At 40.7% G+C, this 22,590-nt stretch overlaps 1 protein-coding gene across 10 annotated transcripts in view; it reads left to right on the top strand.

The window, feature by feature from the left end:
- PIEZO2 (piezo type mechanosensitive ion channel component 2) overlaps nucleotides 1–22,590 on the top strand; it is a 213,815-nt gene that overhangs the window by 99,016 nt on the left and 92,209 nt on the right. For all 10 annotated transcript variants that reach the window (XM_083449976.1, XM_083449981.1, XM_083449984.1 and 7 more), the window contains exons 4-5: nucleotides 1,607–1,649; nucleotides 18,226–18,388. In XM_083449976.1, coding sequence (XP_083306102.1) covers nucleotides 1,607–1,649; nucleotides 18,226–18,388 — 206 coding nt within the window. The remainder of the gene's footprint in view (nucleotides 1–1,606; nucleotides 1,650–18,225; nucleotides 18,389–22,590) is intronic.

Genomic DNA, 22,590 nt, shown 5'->3' with positions numbered 1-22,590 from the left:
GTAATGGACTTCCTGTATGCTATAACCAGTTGAGAACATTGTAATGGACCAAATGCAGTAAAATGGTAATTCCTAAAAAACCCTTATCCCCCCTTATATTTTAGTTTGTGTAATGTTAAAAGTGTGTTCATTTTCCTATTATTATTTTTAGACTCCTATGCAAAGTTTCTTTAACTTGATGTTATTTCCAGTTGTAGTTAGTACAAAATATTTTACCTGAAATCTTTTGAATCTTGGGGTGAGAGGGAGGAGAAGCAGTCATCTGCTCATGCTCTTATTTCTTCATGGGTGGGAAAGTATGTGAATGTAAAATTTCTATTTTCCCAATCAGAAAAATAACCTATAACCTAAAATATATATTCGAATTAAACATGGAGGGCAGGAAAGTTACATCTGTTCTTACTAGACTACTAGTAAAACATATGGGTTTTTTCAGTTTCGTTGTCTCGGGACTTGTTCCACAGTTATCCTAACATTGGACTTAACTCATTTGTTATAATATTACCAAAGCAAAATGAACCACATCTATCCATATACCCAGCTCCAAGGGTGTATAAGGCTATAATCCTTATGGAGCAGGAGTATAGCTAACCTGCCAGCCAGTGGTGAGTGTGGCCATTCCACGCTCTTGCACACAGCCACATTCCTGTCCGCAGCATCTCTGTGCATATCTGCTGAAGTGGACGTTATCACCCACTTCTGGCTTGTTAAATGTTTGGTCCAATAATTTAGAGAAGGGGTGATTTGCATCCCCATCAGTGTGCTGGGCTATGTGTCTGCCTTATTTCTTCTTCTTCTTCTTCTTCTTCTTCTTCTTCTTCTTCTTTCTTTTTGATGCTTCTACCAAAACCAGTGGAATTTGGGAAGTCTGGGAAATATCATTTGGAAGCTAGATCAGGCTTCCAAATTTGGGGGGCGGGGGCTTAGCCACTCCTGTACTAGGAAATAATCCCTATTGAACACAGTAGAATTTAACTTCCCAGTAAACCTGCATTGCATAAAATTTCACTGTAAAAGGTTGCTAGTAAGTTGGTATGAATGTAAGAGAGCTCCTATTAGGAAAACAAGTGGAAGCCAGGGGTGTTAAATGAAAAATGGATGAATTCAAAATGCAAGGGTACTCATTTGTGTTTGAGCAGTGACGCCACAGCTTGTTGAATAAAAATTGGTGGAATAGTGTCCTCCTGCTGTGCTGTTGGGTTACCATACTGTAAACTGGTATATTGAAAAGGCATGTAATTTGGGCTGTTTACCACAGAACCCCGTGTTCCTGCTTCTACAGTGCTATGGGTGTTGCTCCTGTACCACGTGGATAAAATGAGAAGCCCAGGATTAAGCAAGAGAAGCCCATGCTGTGGCTCTTTCCTATGCCTATGGTGATACTGATTAAACTGGATGGGCATGGGGCCTATCACTGAATGCGCCTTGGCTTTTCCAGCTACCAAGCCACTTGAGGACTAGTACTGTACACTATTCATTCTAGCAACTGTGGCATAAGTATCAGGCTGAAGGTTCAGTTGCCAAATAACGGTAATAAATGAATGGAAAACAATTAAATGAAAAATGAAAATGGATGTTAATGAATCCCCTTTATGTTTTTCTATAGGCTTGACCTGGGAAAAAACACTCCGGCAAATTGGATTTGAAAGGTAAGCATTGGGTGTTGGTGTTCTATTGTATACAAAACCGAATTTTGAAATGGAGAGAGAGAATAAATAGAAAAGTTAGCAAATGCTCATGTTCAGCAACTGAGATTTACTCTTGATACTATTTGTAATATTTGAATATTTCATTATATTCACACACATTTGGAACCAGCGTGGTGTAGTGATTAGCATGTCAGGCTTGGACTTTGTAAACCAAGGTATAAATCCCCGCTCAGCCATGGAGCTCACTGGGTGATCTTGGGCCAGTCTCCGCATCTCAGCCTAACCTACATCACAGAGTTGTTGTGAGGCTTAACATTTTGTAATTAGATAATACATTCTTATTTTGAACACTATTGTTGTTATTTCTAACCTTGGAGAATAGTAACACTGGCCATTTAGATTTTCTATTTCACATGAGATAATCTTTCAAAATGTTGTAGCTTGAGCAAAGTAGCTTAATATTCAGGAAATGTATTGGGTAAAGAGCATTTCAGTTAAATGGAAGGTACCTAGGTTTCATAGATTTAAATGAAGGTTGTATATGTATTGATTTATGAGACAGTAAAAGATGACTGTAACACAATGTACTGTAATAGTAATCACTCTTAACAGAATCTCTTACATGAATTTTCTTGGTGCCAGTAGAGCTTAAACTTCCCTTCCCCACATCTGCCCCCTATGCCTGGCATTTAATTATAAAATAAAAAATGGAATTTGCTAATCACTCTTTGAAATTTACATCTCGTTGGCCCTGAGTGCACTCCTGAAATGCAGTGATAATCCAATTCAACACAAATATTGCTTCAGACTAGTTTATGGCATGCAAGTATGTACCTAAAATTGTAAATGTTTGACTTCTCTTTCTCCCGCTCCTGAAGTCAGATATAAATTTTAAGAGACCCAAACTTATGTCACTGTATGACCTAAAATTAAAAATGTATGTGTGAAAATGACACGCAGACTGTTGTGTCTGTATCTGCTAAGAGTTTGAAGATGGGATGTGGGAGGAGTTAGCAGGTATTCAAATTAGACTCTGCCAGATGCTCTGCAAGTTTCTGGTTGCCCCAAGACCTATTGGGAAGGTGGAATAATCAATTGCTTGTCTCCCATCTCTGGAAGCACAACATTTCTAGATTTTGTGCGAGTCTAGGTTTTGGAGGGCCCCTCTACCACAGTGCTACCTTTTGTTTGGTTGCCAGGAAGCAAGCCAATGAACAAGCAGTTAGCGGCATCTGCCAATACTTTTTGTTTATTTCTTCACCATTGTCAGGACCAGAATGAAAGGCAGCAAACTAGTAGGTTGTAATGGTGAAAGAGGAATAGCAGGTCTGGGGGCTCTGGTCAATGTGTAGCATGGGTGTGAGCCCAGTTCCTTGATGCTGGCCCTGACTTAAGGTGGTGCTTAAGAAGACTGGCTCTTCTATTGGAAATGAGAATTGAGCATCCCATTAAGTTCTGGCCTTTTTACACCTGATCATGGGATGGTGGGGCCTGAGGCTGCTGAGGTGTTGTTGGGGAGGGAGTTGTTGCTCTTGTTGCTGTTGGAGTTTTTCTCTTTTTTTGTATCTTTTGCTGTGATCTATGTGGAAATTGTTCAGTAAATACAATGTATTTTGTATTTACTACTCATAGCTACTTTTGTTATTTTGTAGTTATGTGTTTTTTCATTATGTAAGCTGCCTTGAGCATGGCTTGAACTGTTGAAAGGCGGCATACAAATAAATTTATGTAATGTATGTTAACTGATGCTGGATTGCTACATCTAGTCCAAATTTACCATCTAGTCTGATGAAGAGCTCTGGAGAACTTGAAAGCTTATAGTATTATATTTCACCATATTTTCTCTATATTTTGTATGAAACATATACAATCAAGCTAAAACGCCTGTGACTTTTAGCATAATAAAATAGTGGATCTGGTTATTTTTGTATAGCAAGTAAAGCACAACAGCGTCACAGGACATCACATATTTAGAGTGTATGGGTTGCTGAAAGTAGTACACAGACCTCAGTGCGTCTTCACACTTGTTTATTTAGGATCATAGCTGGTGACGTGTACAACTGGCTTCCCTTGTTTAAATTAAGATGTTTCTAAACTGATTTAGTGATGTTCTGGCAAGTTTATACACAGATGAGTCATAAGACTACTCACTGTTAGAGATGCTGCATAATCATAGGATAATTAAAAGGGACATGTGAAGCACTCATACAGACAAATATATACATATATATATTTGGAGGCAATCAACAACTTCTGCATGCGATATAATGTTTATAACAAGTGGGATTATAGGAATATAAACAGGAAGGTCATCAGAAGTCCTCTACAGTTCTCATCTAGAAAAGTCTCTTTCCCCAAGTTTGATTTTGCAGAATGTGCTGCTCTGCCTACAGGCCTCTCTTTTCTCTACACTCCCACAAAAATGCTGCAAAATATTGCAATATTGTTTCTGTGCAAGGACAGAGTGAAGCACAGGGGTTGGTTTGCACACCTGTGATTTGTGAACTAGTTCACACTGACAGCAAGTAAAGGTGCAACTTAGTTGTACACACATTCCTTCTTTGAGACTCCTATGCACCTGTTGACGGTAGGAAAGCAATTTGCGGTGAATTAGTCCTCCAAGCAATTTCTTCTACTGAGAGGGCAAACCTGCTTCCACAATTGCCCTCTTTTTTTCACCATGGCACTCCATTGGGGGAATAGATTAAATTCACACAGAGAGGATATATCTCTGTTTTTTTTTGTGTGTGTGCATTTGGCTGTCTCAGCAGGCTGCAATTAATCTTTCCTTTTGAAAAGTAATGCATTGTCATGATACTACAAGTGTGTGTTCCCTTCCACATGATTGCCATGGAAGCTATAGTGCCCACACCCACTTCAATAGTCAGGTGTTTTCTTTTGAAAATATTTTTTTTCAATAGTCAGGTGTTTTCACAAAGGAAAACTGGGGGGAGGGGATAGTATTCTTTCAAATTATGTACCTACTATGTGGAATTTGATAACTATGGCTAAAATATGTTACAACTTTTGCAACATGCGAATGGATAGTTTATAGACATACAGTCATACCTCAGGTTGAATATGCTTCATGTTGAGCACGTTCGAGTTGCGCTCTGCGGCAACCCGGAAGTAACGGAGCGTGTTACTTCCAGGTTTTGCCGCTCGCACATGCGCAGATGCTAAAAACGACGTCACGCGCATGCGCAGAAGTGGCGAAAAGTGACACGTGCATGCGCAGATGTGCCGTCACTAGTTACGTTTGCTTCTGGATGCGGTCGGGGCTCCGGAACGGATCCCGTTCGTATCCAGAGGTACCACTGTATATTGTGCATGGACAAATATAATGACATTTGGAATGCATTTATAAAAAATATAGCAGCTTATAAATAAATAAATAAATAAATAAATAAGCATTAGAATATTGCACTTATATACCTTTGTATTAGACAAGTATGCACAGAACTGTAGTGCTTTTTCTTTCTTCTTTTGCGTTTTTATGCACTTTTTGTTTCCTTTTTATTTTTTCACTTTATTTAAATATTTTCAATAAAAATAAAATTAAATCACACTCAAAAAGAACGCACAAACGTCACCAAGATAAAACTTTGCCACACCAAGTTCAGATACCTAGGGGTACAACTAACCAGAAACCTCAATAAATTATACTTCCAAAACTACAACCCCTTGTGGCAACAAATTAACAAAGACCTAAAGAGATGGAACAACATGAACTTCACGCTCCCAAATGATCACGCTCCCAAAATTAACCTACCTATTCCAAACCCTCCCAATCTTGATTCCCCCAACCCAACTCTGTAAATGGCAGAAAAAACTACACTTATTTATCTTCTCACACAAAAAACCAAGAATAAGCCCCAAATACCTGCACCTCCCCTCCTCAGAGGGAGGATGGGGAATCCCCAACATAGAAGCATATTACATTGCCAACCAAGTATGCCACATAATCTGATATATACTAGAAGATGAGACAAAACAATGGATACACCTAGAGAGGGACACAATTGAAAATACCTGCACCACAGCATACCCATTCCTCCCAAACAAACTAAGGAAAATTACCACAACACTTAACAGGTACACACAGACAATGCTTAAAGCATGGAAAGCAGAAATAGGCAAACTATCCCCAACCCTATCCCCATTAATTCCCTTGGCATAACACCCATTATTCCACCACACAGCTCAAAACATCCAGATAAATACCTGGCAAATCAAAAGCCTATATTGCCTAACAGACTTCTATAAAAATAACAAACCCTTATCAACACAAGAAATACAAGACAAACTAGAAGACACCCAAATGCCCTGGTTCACTCACTACCAATTACATGCCCTCTTAAACAATCCAGTAGTAAAATCAGCAGCAACTAGGTCCCAGACAACCTTCAAAAACCTCCTCCTAACAACAAAGAGACACAGCAAAGGGATGGTATCTGCAATATACAAAATACTACTCCAAAACCCCACGAACCCCCTAGACTACTGTATTTTTCACCCTATAAGATACACCAGATGATAAGACACACCTAGTTTTTGGAGGAGTAAAACAAGGGAAAAAATATTCTAAATCCCAGAAGCCAGAACAGCAAGAGGGATCTAGCTTCTGGAATAGCCTCTTGCTGTTCTGGCTTCTGGGATAGCCGCCAAAGCCTCTCCCGGGCAGCGGGATGAAGGCTCCCCCTGCCCAGAAGAGGCTACACGCGGCTAAGCTGCCCTCTGTCCCTTCCCCCACCTCCTGCAAAAACCAGCCAGGAGCCACGCTCTCTTTAAAGGGAGCACGGCTCTTGCAGGCTTTTCTACGAGATAGGAGAAGGACAGCCTGTCAGTGATGGGCTGCCCTTCTCCCTCCTCGGGATAAAGCCCTTTAAAGAGCGCGCGGAGCGTGTTTGCGGCTCTTGGGGGCTTTTACCTGAGGAGGGAGAAGGGACTGATGGGCCGCGTCAGTCCCTTCTGCCTCCTCAGAGAAAAGCCCCCAAGAGCCGCACACATGCGAGGCATGGCTCTTTAAAGAGGGTGTGGCTGTTGCTGGCTTTTGCGGGAGGTGGGGGATTTCCTCCACCTTCCGCAAAAGCCAGCCAAGAGCCTCATGCTCTTTAAAGGGAGTGCGGCTCTTAGTGGCTTTTCTGGGAAATGGGGGGGGGAAATACATTTAATACATACATACCATACATACATCACAATATTGCATTTCATTCTCATAAACCCAATAGTTTAACAGTAGTGTATGTGTGAATGCATGCTTGTTATATCTGTGGCCCAGGGGAGCGGGGAGAGACGCAACTAGGCAACAAAAAGACGCATCTGGAAATTTTATATTTGCACAATAAGGATATCATTCTGGACAATTCAGTGAAATTTCTGTGTTCTTCCACTAAAGTAAGTTTTTTGGTGATTAGCAGTTTAAACACAGCTGATAAGTTGCCAAGTGAAACATAAATAATAGCTCTTGAGAAACTCTGATTTAACAGCCCAGATTCACGATGCATCGTTTTAGATGACATAAAGAAACATTTTTGCCAAGAGAGCTGCAGCATGTCTAATACCAAAATAAATTCTTGGCATTTAACATGTGTCACTTGTGTTGTGCATGTCACTGTGGTTGTAGATGTTGCAAAACAGCTCATAACTTGTTTCTCTGACAGCCAAACTCTTGTTACAATACTCTTTTATTTTGTGGGATCAGATCTATGAAGACCATTTTTACCCACTGACGGGGGGAAACTCAGCTCTTTTAATTGTGGGAGCTTACCCTTTCTTGAAATATAGCTGTATCAGCTCATGCTAGACTTGATATGGTTTGTGCATGAAGCTCATATTTGTAGAGGTGCAGCAGTGGAGTTGAATATAACAGTCAGTGCCCCAGAGGAAACCATTCACTTGTTTGCCATTGGTTTTTGCTAAACTGCGTTAATAATACACTGTCTCTAATTACTTAAATCTGTCAGCTGCATCTTATGATATATGCACTAAACGTCTGTGGTGTAAATACCAATTCACTTTTGCTTCACTAATGCTGGTCACATTATGGTCTTGCTATTTTACTAAGTCTATCACTTACTGCCTTCTCGCACCAGGGCTGGCTCTGGTAAACTGAAAAGGGCAAGTCACCCCCCTCAGAAGCATTGTGGCAGATGATAGGATTTGGTGGGGAAGGCTTTTACATTGCTTTTTAATTGCTGACCTAACTTAACAGGTTTGCAGCTGACAATCTGCATCCACTGTAGCTACATTTATTTTTAAGCTAATTTATACCTCCACCACTTTTTTAAAAATGGTCTTTTCTGCCACCATCTCAGTCACTCATGGCTCTGTCCAAATCCATTATAGTAAGGTTATTAGACATACTTTTCAGTCCTGAGATTTTGGCGAAACATCTTCTCAGTTACGTATTTACCAACATTTACCGTTTTCTCTGATGCTAAACTTCTACTTTAAGCAGTGTGTGTGATTGTGTGTACAGTATATATATCACATCAAAGCAGCCAAACAATGTGGATGCTGAAACATTTTGTTATAAGAATTCGTTATCTTAGGTTTTCTTAGTCACATAAATAAACATACAGCTTTAATGATTGACTTCATCCTACCAGAATCCAGAGTGAACGTGTCTGAAGTGTTGTTTGATGCTTTACAAACAGTCTCTCTCTCTCTCTCTCTCTGTGTGTGTGTAGAATTTACCCAAAGAGAGATACAGCTGTATAACACAGCCCGTCACTAAATGGCAGCAACAAAAATGCTACATCATCTGAGGCTCTTGCTTGTCATCCACTGAGGTGTATATATGCCATGCTTCATTCATAGATCTCAGGGCAGTTCACAGCATAAATACAGTATTCAGTCAAAATTATTTTAGAAGTCAATTATGCAAGCTTTGCTAGTAACAAAAATCATTTTAAGTACAAAAGTTAAATGCTTTCATGACCTACATATAACTTAAAAACCATTAGATGATTGTTTCTGCCAGATACCTCGGTACAAAGAAGTTCTACTACGAAACATTTGCCCGTCTTCATTTGCCTGTAAAGCATTTGGCAAATATTTGCATATGATTTCTTAAGTGATACTGGTCCTGCTGATCCTTGTGCTTATTTTCCTTTCAGCTAAATTAATTTCAGGAATATTTTTTCTGCTGTTTAATTCAGGTCATGGACAGAATCAAGTATCTGATACATGCTATTTTATTGCTGGTGTTGTTTTGAGCAGTGAATTGTTTGACTGTTGCCAATGTTTTTCTTGGCATCACCTAACCTCCTGTGGACACCAGTAGCTAGGGAATGTATAGTGATTAACCAGCAGCAGCATATGAACTGGTCTTTGTTTGAATCTGGAGAGCAATTTGGCGTTGCAGTTTGTCCAAAGAGCTACAGCTTGCATGCTATAATAATTTGCTTTTGTCTTTTTAATTTTGTTCTTTATCTTTTGTTCATGAATAAATAATAGACTTCAAAGAAAAACTGGAGCACAAACGAGCAAGGATGATCATGACTATTGGTATACTGTGGTTACATAACATGTCCACGGTTTCTGAAAAATGACACTGCTCCATGTATTTATATACGTCTGTGGTGTAAGTTATTATTGCAAATGATTCATATTTCATTTATGCCTCAACAATATAAACTCGCTTGGCCCTCTCCAGCAACACATTAGTCTCCCAAACTCCTATGCTTGCTTCCACAGAAAAGTTGCTTTTAGCACACCCATTCCTGCTGTTAATTTCTCTAGCAGCTGGAGGTCCCAGTCAGAGATTAGTGGCCCAGCAACATAGATCAGTGATGCCTGAGGAAGTTGATGTTTATGAATTATTATTATATGAACTTATCTCATCTGCATCTCCCAGAGTAATGTGTAAATTAGAACTTAATTACAAGCTAGCTTTTACAGCTCCAGAATGTTCCAATAGAGTTCTCAGCTAAAACAAAACAAAAAAATGCACTAAAATGCATACCCGTATTTCACTGCATCCTGTCACCAGTGCGCAATACTTGCACCCCCCCCCTTCTCAGCCCGCAAACGTGGTCCTAGAGCATTCCCCGTATGATAGTCGTAGGATAACTTCTGAGGCTTCGCTAGGCCTCAGGCCCATTCCTTTCCTCCTCCAGCCCCTGCCGCCCCTGCTCCCCTCATACCTCGCCATCTTGGCCATGAGCTCCTAGGCTGAGCGCAGTGGGGGGGAACGTTTCTCCCCATCCTCCAGCTGCTGCTTTTTTATCACTGTTTCAGCGGGAACTGATGCCAGGGACGGTTGGGCCACGTGGGCTAAGGGGAGATGCAGCAGGCATTGGCAGGCCTGGCTGCAGGTGCTGCCGTCGCCGCTCGTTTGCTGTTCCCACGGCATTCCTTACCGGAACTTCCTATCCAAATTTGAATGGCTGTTCTGCTCTTGCAATGCAAAGTATACAGTCATACCTCTTGTTATGTTTGGTTCAGGTTGCGTCCCGCGGTGACCCGGAAGTACCGGAAAGGCTTACTTCCGGGTTTCACTGCTTGCGCATGCGCAGACGCGCAAAATGACGTCACGCATATGCGCAGAAGCGGCGAATCACGACCCGTGCACATGCAGATGCTGGTTGCATTCTGCTCATGTTGCGAACGGGCCTCTGGAACGGATCCCGTTCACAACCAGAGGTACCACTGTAGATTGGTTTCATTCACCATAGAGATTCTAGTAGATGAGTGGTGCCACTGCATGTAAGTAGGTTGGACAAGAGAACATATTTACAAGGGAGGCTTCATTTTTACAGAAAGGTATGCTAGTGTCTTTCCGTTTTATCTCCCTATGGCCCCAATAACAACAATTACTTGTCTCTGGCTTGCGCTCTCCCAGCTCCTCTGATCCACCTGCTGTTGTCCCCACTTTCCCCCCTTGCATAATGGTTGCACGTTCATATTTACCTGCGTAATAGTCGCACTCCCCCTTTTTGGAAAGGAAAAAATGGGCACAAAAATACAACCATTATGCGGTGAAATACAGTATTTTCAGCAAACATGGGACAGATATCAAAATATATTATAAAGTGTCTGTTATGCAGCCTTTTATGCAACCTTTTTGCATAACCATAAATTTCTGTTTATTGGTTATAAAAGCAGAGTGATCCAGAAGCTTTGCTGGCATAATAAATGAATGTAAATTAATACCAGTGGCTGAATTGCTTGGTAAAATGGAAGAAAGAAGCCATTTGTGATCTCACTATTGCTGGTTAAATAGTTTCTGGTCTAAAAATTCGAAGCATGGAAATGCTGATGAAATATTGATTTTGTGGTGTGTAGGTTAATTAGCCAAGGATTCGTTATTAATTACAGGAGAGGAAAGTAAAGTGAACCAATTGAAAATGGAGGAAAATGCCAGGTATAAAAATTTTGGATGATCAGTGGAAATGCATTTTTTGTTGATGGTTCAAACATCTCTCCATGTTTTCTTCCAAAAGAAAATGACTACAAAAATATAGTCTGAAGCCAGGAATATTTGTCGGAAATTTGAGAGAACTATGTCAGTTTCATTCATATATGGTGGACTTGTTCAAAACTCAGCATAGAATTACTTGTTGTGTAGTCACTGACCTCATATCTTTTGTTTCAATTGTCTTAATGGTGATGGTTTTGATTTTGTTGAATCGCCATAGACTAGTCATATCTTGGCTTCAATGTAAAACAAGATCTGTAAACAACTGTAAAACTGTATAAATGTTTTCTAGTCTGACTTTTCCTGCTTAAATTCCTTGATGTGCTGTGTATATATTGGCATGATTACATGTAGTGATCTGCAGACTATGACTAGGCTCATGTTCTTGAATTATTTCCTCTGCATGTATTTTTTTAGTTATTGCTTTCTGCTTGTGGCGCAGCTTCAGAGCCCTACATAGAGTACCATGAAACCCCAAGATGAGCGTCCTTTGTATCCAAATGTTAAGGAAGATTTTATCATACATCACATGCTGATATGCAATAGGCTGTTGGGAAAAATAGTAATATTCATCCATAGTTTGAGTGGTGTTAGGTTGACCTAATATGTGGATTGAATGCACTGGTTGCTGGAATGGAATTTCTATGACCATGACTGTTCAACCTAGCACAACAACCCCACCATGTGGCAGTCTCCTACAGATGACTGCAGTGCCTGGAGACAGGTTGTGTATCCATAGAATGATCAGAGGAGGACTGACTGCTGGCAGGAGTGTAGAGAGAGAGAAGAAATGTCATGGTGCATCTGCAGCAGCACAACTAAATGCCTTCATCTGCCCCATTAATTTCACTGGGTCTACTCTGAGTAAAAGTTAGTTGAATACAACTCCATGCAATGTACACTTTCGGTGAAAAGATACTTTTGTGGTAGACTTTGCCTCAGGACTTCCCAGAAACCACCAGCAACTACCACATGGTCCAGCCTAGGTCCTTGAATTCACAAATTAAAAAGTGCTGCCAATATCTCAAAGACCAAGCATGCTTATCAGCAGATAAAAGAGTTAGATTCCACATTAGTAGAATCTGAACAAATATCTCCTTGTCAACCAAGTCCAACTCTTTAACCGCTTCTGTCATAAATAGCTTCCCATGTTGGCTTGCTGCTACCATAAATTTGTAAAAACTGGCATACAGTAGACTATAAATCTCAGTAGGAATGCTCTTCTCACTCTATTTGTTAGTGCTCTCCAAGATTTGAATGTTCTTTCCTCTGACATGACCATACCCTTTGCCCTTTCCAGCTGGAGGCTTGGGCTCTTCTTAGGGTGATGGTGGCAATGGTGGCTTGTTCATACCAAGTGTTAGTGCCTGTCATTTTTATCTCCTTTCTGTTCCTTCATCTTGGAACTGCTTTTCAGGTTACAGCAGTCCTCCTCAATATAAGTTTCCAAATTTATTGTTAAAGCTATTCCTCCTTCTTTTCCATAGCTCCTTTGCCCCCAAGGTTACCCAGGAACTTTTACTGTAATGATGAATGTGTTCATTGGTCTCTGCCAGTTTCAGTTTCTCTGTCTACCCTCTCCTTTGTATGTCGTGGATCCCCCTACTTTTGGGGCAGGTTTTATTTGCAATTTTTCATTTTTACCCCTCCAGGTGCCCTGCTGGTACATGAAGAATAAATAGGTATAGAAACAAATGCACAGCTTCAGGTGTTGCACAGAATATAGGATTGGCATTGAATTATCCAGGATTGTGATGGTCAGGAAATCAATGCTCAGCATGAGGTCTACCATTAAAAAAATAATCTGGGCAGTGCAATGAACACCTAATTTGGCTTGTATGGGAAAACAGATGAGGCATAAGAAATAGCATGGAGGGGAGTGTCCGAATTTACATTTGGCACAAGTCTGCTTTTTGTATGCAGCACAGTCCTATAAATGTTGCATGCTTTATGTCAGTAATGAGGCTGCCAACCTTGGCACATGCATTCAGGTTGTTAAATAGCATAATGATGTTTGGAAAGCAAACATTTGGCAAATGTTTGGTTGATATGTGGGTGAACACTTTTGCCAAGCAGCCCCCCCCCCCCCGTTTCACAATATAGCTGTCTAGAGAGAGTGAGATGTACATTTGGTTTGAAAATATATGAGTAATTATTAAGGCTTTGCATATTTTTCAAGAAACTTGGAAGTTTTATGCTTGCTAAAGTCTGCGCCAAGTTTTTTTTTAAATGTTATGCATTTTATACTTCTCTGATTTCTCCCTGTATTTTACTTCAGAAGACAAAAATTTTTCTACATTAAAATATGGGGAATTTAAATATATTGTTATGATGCATTAAAAAGTTTTCATCACCGCCCCAGTACTATATTCTGTGTGGTGGTGGTATGGCTTTTTTTGCAAGGGAGAGGGGGGAGCATTTGCTTGTTCTTGTGCCCATGTTTTGGGACTGTCTTGCAGACAAATGCAGAGCACAATGTAGTTAGGTGGCGGATCCTTACTTTCTTATTTCACCCAATGAATTGTGTTCAGAATGTAACACAACAACAACAAGGTGTGGGGTATGCATGGGGAGAGGATGGGCCAAATCCTTTTGTGTTGGTGTTAATCCTTGTGCTAACACAACCAGGATTCCTGTTCTCCTACATCTACCTTCTGCTTCCCCCGCACATCACTCTGCAATCGCATCCACTGATGCCAGAGTGTGATCGCACTGGCAACACATTTTTTTTCTGCTGATGAAGCACTGTGCTTCATTGGCACAGGGAATGTAACTTGAGCATAAGATTGCAAATGGCTGTAACTCTGGAAAGATACGTGCATGAACCCTGAGTGCAGCTTGAGGCATCTTTGAAGATTCTTCTGAAGCCATTCATATAGCTGGAGGGGAATGCAGCCTGCCAATTCAGCAGCGTGAGTGACTGTAGCATGAAGTCCAGACGCATCTCCAGCTACATGTACAATTCTACCCTGTGTGCACGCACTGGAATTGCAAATGAATTAGAAGAAGAGTAATTACAGCTGAAGACAAAGGAGTCTCTTTCTCTCTCTCTCTCTCTCTCTCTCCTCTTTTGTAGATATGAATATGTCTAGCTCAACAATCTTAGGAATATGTTAATGATGTTAATTGAATCCAAGTGAACAAACAGCTTTATATTGTGTGATGAACAGTTATAGTATCCAGTTCTTAATATAATTATTAAAATATCCACATTGCCTAGAGCAGTGTTTCTTAAACAGTGTACAGTGGTACCTAGGGTTAAGTACTTAATTCGTTCTGGAGGTCTGTTCTTAACCTGAAACTGTTCTTAACCTGAAGCACCACTTTAGCTAATGGGCCTCCTGCTGCCACCGCGCCACCAGAGCACGATTTCTGTTCTCACCCTGAAGCAAAGTTCTTAATCCAAGGTACTATTTCTGGGTTAGTGGAGTCTGTAACCTGAAGCGTATGTAACCCGAGGTACCACTGTACTGGGGTCTGCTAGTGGACGTAGGACCATTTTCAGTGCCACAGCCTGCCCAGTGCTTCCTTACTTGCCTTCCCCTCTCTACTCTAGCCAGGCCACAGCTGTTTAGTCGGACCAGCTACCAGCAACAGCAGCGCCTTGCATGCCGAGTGAAGGTGGCTGAGAGACAGAAAACTTTATGAATGGGGGAGAGAAGGAAAGTGGGTCTCTCTCATTTGGGGAAGGAGATGTTGGAAGGAAATGACAACATAAGATAGAAGATTACTATTTATTTATGTATTATATATAAACTAGGAATAAAAACGAGGGGGAAAGGATATCCTTGTTTTGCCCTGCTTTGTCCAAGAAGCCTCCTCACTCCCCAAGCAGTGAGGTGTGCAGGATGCAACGGAAGCAGCCTGATCAGTTGGCGGGGGGAGATGAACAGTGAGTGGCGAGCCTGGCATTTTGTCATGTGATTTTAGTTTCAAGGTGGCATTGGTGTCTGGGTTGGCGACTGAGGTGGTGAGTTCGCCACCATTTTCCCTAGAAAAAAGCACTGAGGAAAGGTATAGGATGAAGAAGGGAATGTAAATGGAAGAGAGATGAAAGAAACTGGTGGTTGGGGGAGGGAGATAAAGTACAAGTATAAAAGGCGTAGGGAAGAGAGAGAACTCTTAAGAGAACTCTGAGGCAAAGAATTTAGAAATTTCCAAAGATAAATTAGATATCAGTAGAAAACAAATTGATTCTGATTTGTAGCTCAAAGGGACAGGGGTGTGTGTCTGTGTGATGTATGGATTTTTGTCTAAATCGGTCTAAAACAACCTGTGGGCCAATCTCCCCCTGCAGGTGTCCCATGAGGCCCACTTGTCAATCAGCTGATATCCCGTATGACATCAGCCAATGGACAGAAGCACAGGGTTCAAGGAACTTTCATACATCCCACCTCTTCTGTTTGAGCATAAAAAAGGAGCATTGGGGGATGCTTGAAAGCCATTTCAAGAAGGTGCCCATTGCAAATATTGGCTACTTGCATGCAGGCAATGTTTTCAAAATACAACTTCTTTTTTCTTCTCCCATTCCAATTGGGGAGTGGATGGATTGGATGGGATGGAGAAGCTGCTCTTCAAAAGCACTGTCTGCATGCTGGACTTTTCCCTTTTGTGCAGTTTTCATACATCCCCTTGACAAAGTAGGCTCCTAGGGAAGGGGAAATAAGAGTCTAGTCTGCCATCCAGAAAAGATTCCCCACCTTGCTTTGAAATCCACTTTGTAATAAATGATTTGAAACTAAGAGCTAATCGGAAAAGGCCATAGAACAGATGTAGCGTGCGTGTGTGCGCGCACACATACACACAAGAGCACTTAGATGCACATGCATAAATCTGGTTTCTACAATAATTTAAACTTTTTAAAAAAGAATTTCCTTTTACAGTTTGTGTGAACTGACCCTTACCTTAAAGGTTTATTCTGTCTAACTGTAGTCATTGACAGTAAATCAAACCACATACAGTATGTCAGCTGCTGCTTATTGAAGAACGTATGAGGCATCACCCAAGATCATAAAGATAACATTCTCATTTAATTCAAGTACTGAATTGCAAAGAATACCACAGTATCTTGCAATAAATTTCCCAAGCCCTCCAGGTAGTTTGGGATGAGATTTGCACCTAGTCAGTATTTAACTATTCATTGTGACAGAAGTTATACACAGAAGGTTCAGTGGCTTGGTCAAATAAAATGCTTCTGAAGACTAAAACAACATTCTGAGGCCATATCTGAAATGGATTTGTTCTCTTTGAAGAGCAATTTTATAGGTAAATAAAGCGAAATCTTATGTACCGCATAACTTTACATTGTACCTTCCCATATGTATCTCCCCCCCACCCCCATTTTACGAAGCATGTACTGAATTGATCAACTATGATTTTTAATTGGTTGGCAAATAAGAACATGGAGCCTTGGTATGAAACTGGTTTTCACACTTAAGGTTGTATCCATACTAAGCTAGTCACACTTGCTCCCATTTAAATCAGTGGGGACCAAAGTGTAGCTAACTTGCTCTTCATCACCCTTGTGGTTTCTGTAAACCATGGCTTGGTGTAACATCTGAACTGACAAACAGCGGTATCTATTTCCCAATGCAAGGCAAATAACAACTTAGAGGGAAGATGGAGAGGGTGTTCACACAGTGCTTGACAATATGGCCCTCTCCTACATAAATCCCCATGTTCATCCTTTCTCCCCAGCCTGTCCCCCCACCCCACCCCTCCACTCCCTCCGCAACATGTTTCTGTTGTGCAGGCAGAGCTCTAATCTCCCTTTAGGTGGTTTTCCTTCTCTTTAGCAGGTGTGGGGTTTTTTGTTTTTTTTTTTTTTGTTTTTTTTTTTTTGCTGCAGCTCTTAAAAGCATAGTGGTGGGGAACCTCCATCCCATGGGCCAATCTTACTTGTAGCATCAGCAGCACACCTCTTATTCCACTGGTTTCTGGCTGCCATGCTGGTTTCTTCACAATGTGCCAGTCTCTGTGGAGAGGAAAACAAGGTGGGCAGTTGGAAGCCTGTATAATGAAAGTTCTGCTTCTGCCGTTGCTGCCATTGCACAGCAGCAAAAAAACTTTTTGAAAGAAAGATTCCTGGTGATTGTTAAGAACTCTGCTGCCCCCTTATGAGGTAGTGAGGGCAGGTAGCATCAGGCGTCAGTGGCGGCACTGAAAATAGTGTTGACTCCAACCACCTGGCTCTTTTCTCAGCTTTACCCAGCAATGAGTAAACCAGGTGACCAGAGTTGCCACCATATAAATTTCCTAACAATACTGCCTGACCCTGACATAGAATCACCCTACAATGCCATGCCAGTGCCCAGCCAGAGGCATTCTGGGGGGATTAAGATGATGGTGACTCCTCTTATTTCCTTCAGTGTGGCACGTTAAAAATAAATAAATTGAAGAAATACCAGGGTCAGCTATGGTTGGCTGTCTCAGGTATTTGGAACTTTATATTTGCCCTACATATACTGGTTCTGTGCCTGATCAAATAAAAGCATGACAAAGTGGTTTGGAATATTATCCAGGATTCGTGGAGAGGGGGGGTGAGGAGAGTGGACAATGGTTTGCAAGTTTCTTTGGAACACATTTTATTTCATCTCTAAGTGAAGATTAGTGCAAACAATGGTGGCTCGTTTTAGATTCTTGGGATTCTTGGTACCATTTCTGGTTTCTTTTTTATGTGTCTTCTAAATTGGGAAATCATGGTTAGGACTAATGGCCAAATCATGGTTTTCAGACTCTCTTCAAACTGTGGTTTCAATTATAGTTTGGAAAAATGAAATGTGACATCTGCACTAGTGAATCAGGTGTCCATAGGTATTGTGACAGCATTTGTAGGACTTCAGAGGCTGGAAATTATCTCTGAAGTTAGACATTGCTGCAAGCCAATATCACTTGTGTTACACTTTGATTACATTACTGTGAACTCAGAAGTGGTGGGGCGTACCTGTGAGAGTAAGCAAGGTAGTATCTGCTCCACAGCCTTCTTCACTACATATTCCATGGGAAGAAACATAGCCCTGCTGGTTCAGGTACAAAATCATGAAGAATAATGCAAAAACGTATCAAGATTTTCCTTATATGAAATGTTAAGCTAGGTTTGAGTAATGGAATAAGAACTAACATGCATTTCCCCCCTCTTTTAATTCTATACAGTGTCAAAGGGGCAGATGCTGGCAATGGGATCCGAATTTTTGTTCCTGATATTGGTATGTTCATTGCCAGCCTTACCATATGGCTTGTCTGCAGAAACATTGTTCAAAAAGCAGCGCAAGAGGATGCAGGACAGTATAACACACAGTTTGAAAATGAAGACATGGTATGTTTGTATATTCTCTATCCTATATTTTTAAATACCTCTTTTTCTTGGAGTGCAATTAAATTAAAATTAAATAAAAGTTTTTCAAAACACTGTTTCCCCAAGAAAACCCAAGGGACAAAGTATATAGTGTATTGGTAGAGGACTTGCTAGCATCACCAAAGGATCAGGTTGCCATGATGTGAAATATCTAACCTAAAGAGTTGCTTTGGTCAATTTAGACTTATTCAGCTAGATAGTCCAGTGATCTGACTCTGTATCAGGCAGCTTCTCATATTCCCGTGGTCCACATTGCCTGGCATTCATACTTCTCCACCTGGTGCAAGGGTGGAGAAGGAACATATGAAGAGCAGGAGAATATGCTATGTAGTCAATGACACTCTTAGTTGAGGACATAACATTTTATCCCTAAGGTTTTTGAGAGATGAATGATGAGACCAGCTTGCAACCTAATCATTGGGAGCCTTAAAGTTTGAAAAGGTCAAAAATTACGTTATAGGAAGCATAAGTTGTGGTGTGGCAATGTGCGTTAAGTATAATTAATTGGAAAATACTGCCTAAAATAGGAGAGATTGTGGTTTTAAGTAGGATCTTTTATTTCTAAAGTAGCTCAAAGCAATCTGCAGTGCAGCTGGCTGTACCAGGATTCATGTGGTTTTACATGAGATTGTTCATATATAAATGCCTTAAGCATTTATTAAAATGGCAGGATATTGTTTAATGGAATCATTGCATTTTGACTTAGAATAAAGTTTACCTTTAAAATACTTTTTTGTGTCACAGTGGAGTTTAATTCAGTTTCACATATCCATTTTTAATAGGTAATTTAGGCAGTATTTCAATTTATGGAACTCTGTTCTACTATAGTGTGGCATTTCAGTGAATGTGGGGAAAGCAGTTGTGTAAATAAAAAGATCTTCACATTCCTCCATAAAACTCCTCACTGTAAGTATTTTTAAACGGGATTACATAAGCATGTTTCCTGGCTCCTGTGCAAACAAATAGCCTATAAAATGGAGCTTAAGGGGGCAGTCGCTAGCCTCATCCCTTCTGTGTGTGCTGCAGCTGTGCTCGCTATGAGAAGCTCTTATGCAGTTGGGGAAATGGCATGAGCTGGTCATGTGGCATGCAGGTTAGCTGCCTTATGCCTGGTCCAACAACCTGTTATCTCATGGCAGAAACTCAGCTGGACTCTTAAAACATATGCAGTTATAATGCAGGCACAGAAAACCTTCCAGCCATGGCCCAATTAGCCCTGCTAGAGGTCTGTGTTTTTCTCCACAACAGCCACCTGCCCCACAAGCTGAATTTAAGGTGGAATGTAGTATGCTTAACTCTTTATATCTCTGTGGGAAGAGAGTATCATAGGAAGGAGAATCATAATAGGTGAATGGGGACAGGGAAGAAAAGGCCCACAAGATTGTCACAGGTAGCAGAAAGGAGAGCTGGGGAAAGACAATAGGGAGGTCAAGAAGGAAGAGAAAGCATAGTGCTAAAGTAGGCCTAGTGCTTTGTATCCACTAAGCCTACTTTAGCAAAGCCCTTTCATTCAATTTTATGAAAACCTATGTATGCTATATTAAAAATTTAATTTTAAAAATCCAAGCATTTTTACTTCTGTGTATGTTTGGAATTGCAGCCCCCGTGACTGATTTAGCACAGCTTGAAAGGTATAAAACTATCAACACAAACACAGTACAATCAGTGAAGTAATTAGGCACATTTACACTTTGTTTTAAAGCAACTGTCCAGTATACATAGAATATCACTACAATTCCCACATTATAATATTTGTTTTAGCTTTAAGGAGGGAAGAGAGTATGGATAAGAGGAAAGAGTGAGACTGGAGTGGCGGGAAGGAAACAAAGAGGTGTGTTGTTAGAGGGGCGAGGGGTGGTGCCAAAGGAAGGCACTGCATCTCTGTTGTCCAAGGGCTATTGTCCATCACTGGATTCTTCAAGAAAGAGATTTGGGTTTTGGCAAGGCTTTGGGTGAAAAGGCCCTTCACTTATAGACAGCTATCAATAACCCCTTAGTAGATCTCATAACATAGCTGACAAGACATAATGGTGCTAGTCCCAAGCTCTCTGGTGAATGTTCAGTGGGAATATGTAGGTTTTCATCCCTAGTGCTTCATTGTAACCACAAGGAAAGCATACATTTATCCAGAACACATATGAGCTGGGCTGGAGGGAGCGGGGAAATTAGTGGACAGGAGAAATGCAGTCCTGCAACGAGCCAAGGGTGTGTTTTTAATTAGTATTGAATTATAAAGTTTTAAAATTCTACATGATCCTAGGCTGCTATCCAGTTCATTACCACTCTTAAATGGTTGCACATTTAGAGCAAGCTTGTCTGCAGGCCCTTTTTATTAGGGCTTAGACAATTTAAAGCAGGTGAATTCAGCTGGAGAAATGCCCAGACTGCAGGCTCTGTGAAGTACAATGCGATTCAAAAGGTGTAAAAGGTGAAAAAAGCAAGAGAGTGAACATTTAACTTCACAGCTGCAAGCAAGAATTAAGATACTGATTTGGTGCAGATGTAGTATTAACTGTTGAAGGGGTTTTGGAACAAAATTAGCTTTCTTTTACAGCCATATGGATAAATAGCCCAAATTAGTAAGAACCTTGAAATGAAGACAATTAATCGGATAAGATTTCATATCTTTAACTTTCTGTTGATCTTAACCAGTAATATGTGCTTTGTTTTGTATTGCAGTTTTGTTCATTATTGTTTAGTCTTACTTTTTAAGCTTACTCCTTAAAAGTTCTGCTCAGGGCAAAGTAGATATTTTGGCAGCACAACACATTGTCAGGATATGACTTGCATATTTCCTATAAAGCACAGCATAGATAGGTGGGAGAAGGCAGTGAATCTTTCCTTTTCTTGCATGCTTCATCCCAAAATTACTTCTTTTTCTGTTGAGAGTTTCATTCTTGTCAAGGGAGACTAGGGGAGCAGACTTATTCATTAGCTGTGCTGAGAGAAACATCTTCAACTCTTCCTCAACAGTCCCCTAGCAGCAGCAAATCTATCAAGCAGTCCAAACTATTTCCATCTCAGCTGGTCTTACTGTGAACTGTAAAGTGACCCTGGACTATAGCAGGTCATGTATATAGGTGTGTTCTTTCTTTATGCTCCTAGATTTTTTTATTCTGCACCTAATTTGGGCTGCCTTCCTGGATCCTTGCTGTTCTCATTGTGATTAGCATAGCGGCCTCACAGGTTCCTGGTTCTCTCTTGTTTTGTATACTGTTTATTTTGTTTGGGAGAGGGCTACGTACTCCTCTTTGGTATTGAAACCATCAATATAGCTCCACTGAATTCCATACATACCATTACAACTTGAATGCAGTAGAGTGGGCAGTTACCCAATTCTGAAAGACACAGTTGTGTTCTCATCATGTCTAGACTGCGTCTTAGAAAGAGAGCCGTCTGTGAACAGGTCCAGATGTCATCTCAGTTTCACATCTTGGTATAATTGTCACATACAATATTCCAAATCCATTGATTGGGTAGTGTTTGTAGATGCTGAATTAGCCATCTCAAGGTTGTTGGGTTTTTTATCAGCATATGATAGAAGTGTATTGTGACCAGTTTTCCTATAAAAATGGCAACAGTTGATGATTACATGAATAATAGTAATAGCAGCAACAACAACAACAACAACACTACACATACTGCTTTCTGTTTAACCCAAGTAGTCTGGATCAAATCATCGTGTTCTCCAGTAAATGTGTTTGTGCTCACAAGTAAGTGTGAAAGTTGATTCCATGTTACCATATAAGGTTATGAGGCTTTTTGAAATTACTCCTATTTTATTGCAGGTAACATTCCAAAATATGCACAGGGAATGATCCATTACATTTTACCAGTATATGTGTGTCTAGGGCTGTGCACCGATGGACTCTAGTTTCTCCCCCTTATTTATGGAGGAGCCATGTCCTGAATTTCATCAGAGGGAAAAGAATTTCTCCTAATGGTTTGTTGGGAAAGGAATTCACCACCAGCAGTTTCTTCCCCCCCCTAAGGTTTTTTCTCCTGTTGCAAATGGCAACAGCAGCAACTGTGCTGGCAGACCAGCTGCCATTTTGCATCCTTCACAATGCCTGGGCTGTAGTGTAATTGCAGCGCGGTGGCTGGTTGGGAAGGGAATAACAAAGGCCTCACACACACAAAAATGTGTTAAGATTCTACAAAGT

Source organism: Podarcis tiliguerta, assembly GCF_965153285.1.
Source record: "Podarcis tiliguerta genome assembly, chromosome: 7".
Classification (NCBI taxonomy): Eukaryota; Metazoa; Chordata; class Lepidosauria; order Squamata; family Lacertidae; genus Podarcis; species Podarcis tiliguerta.
The sequence above is the reverse complement of the archived record's forward strand: the minus strand, read 5'-3'. Positions and strand labels throughout refer to the sequence as shown.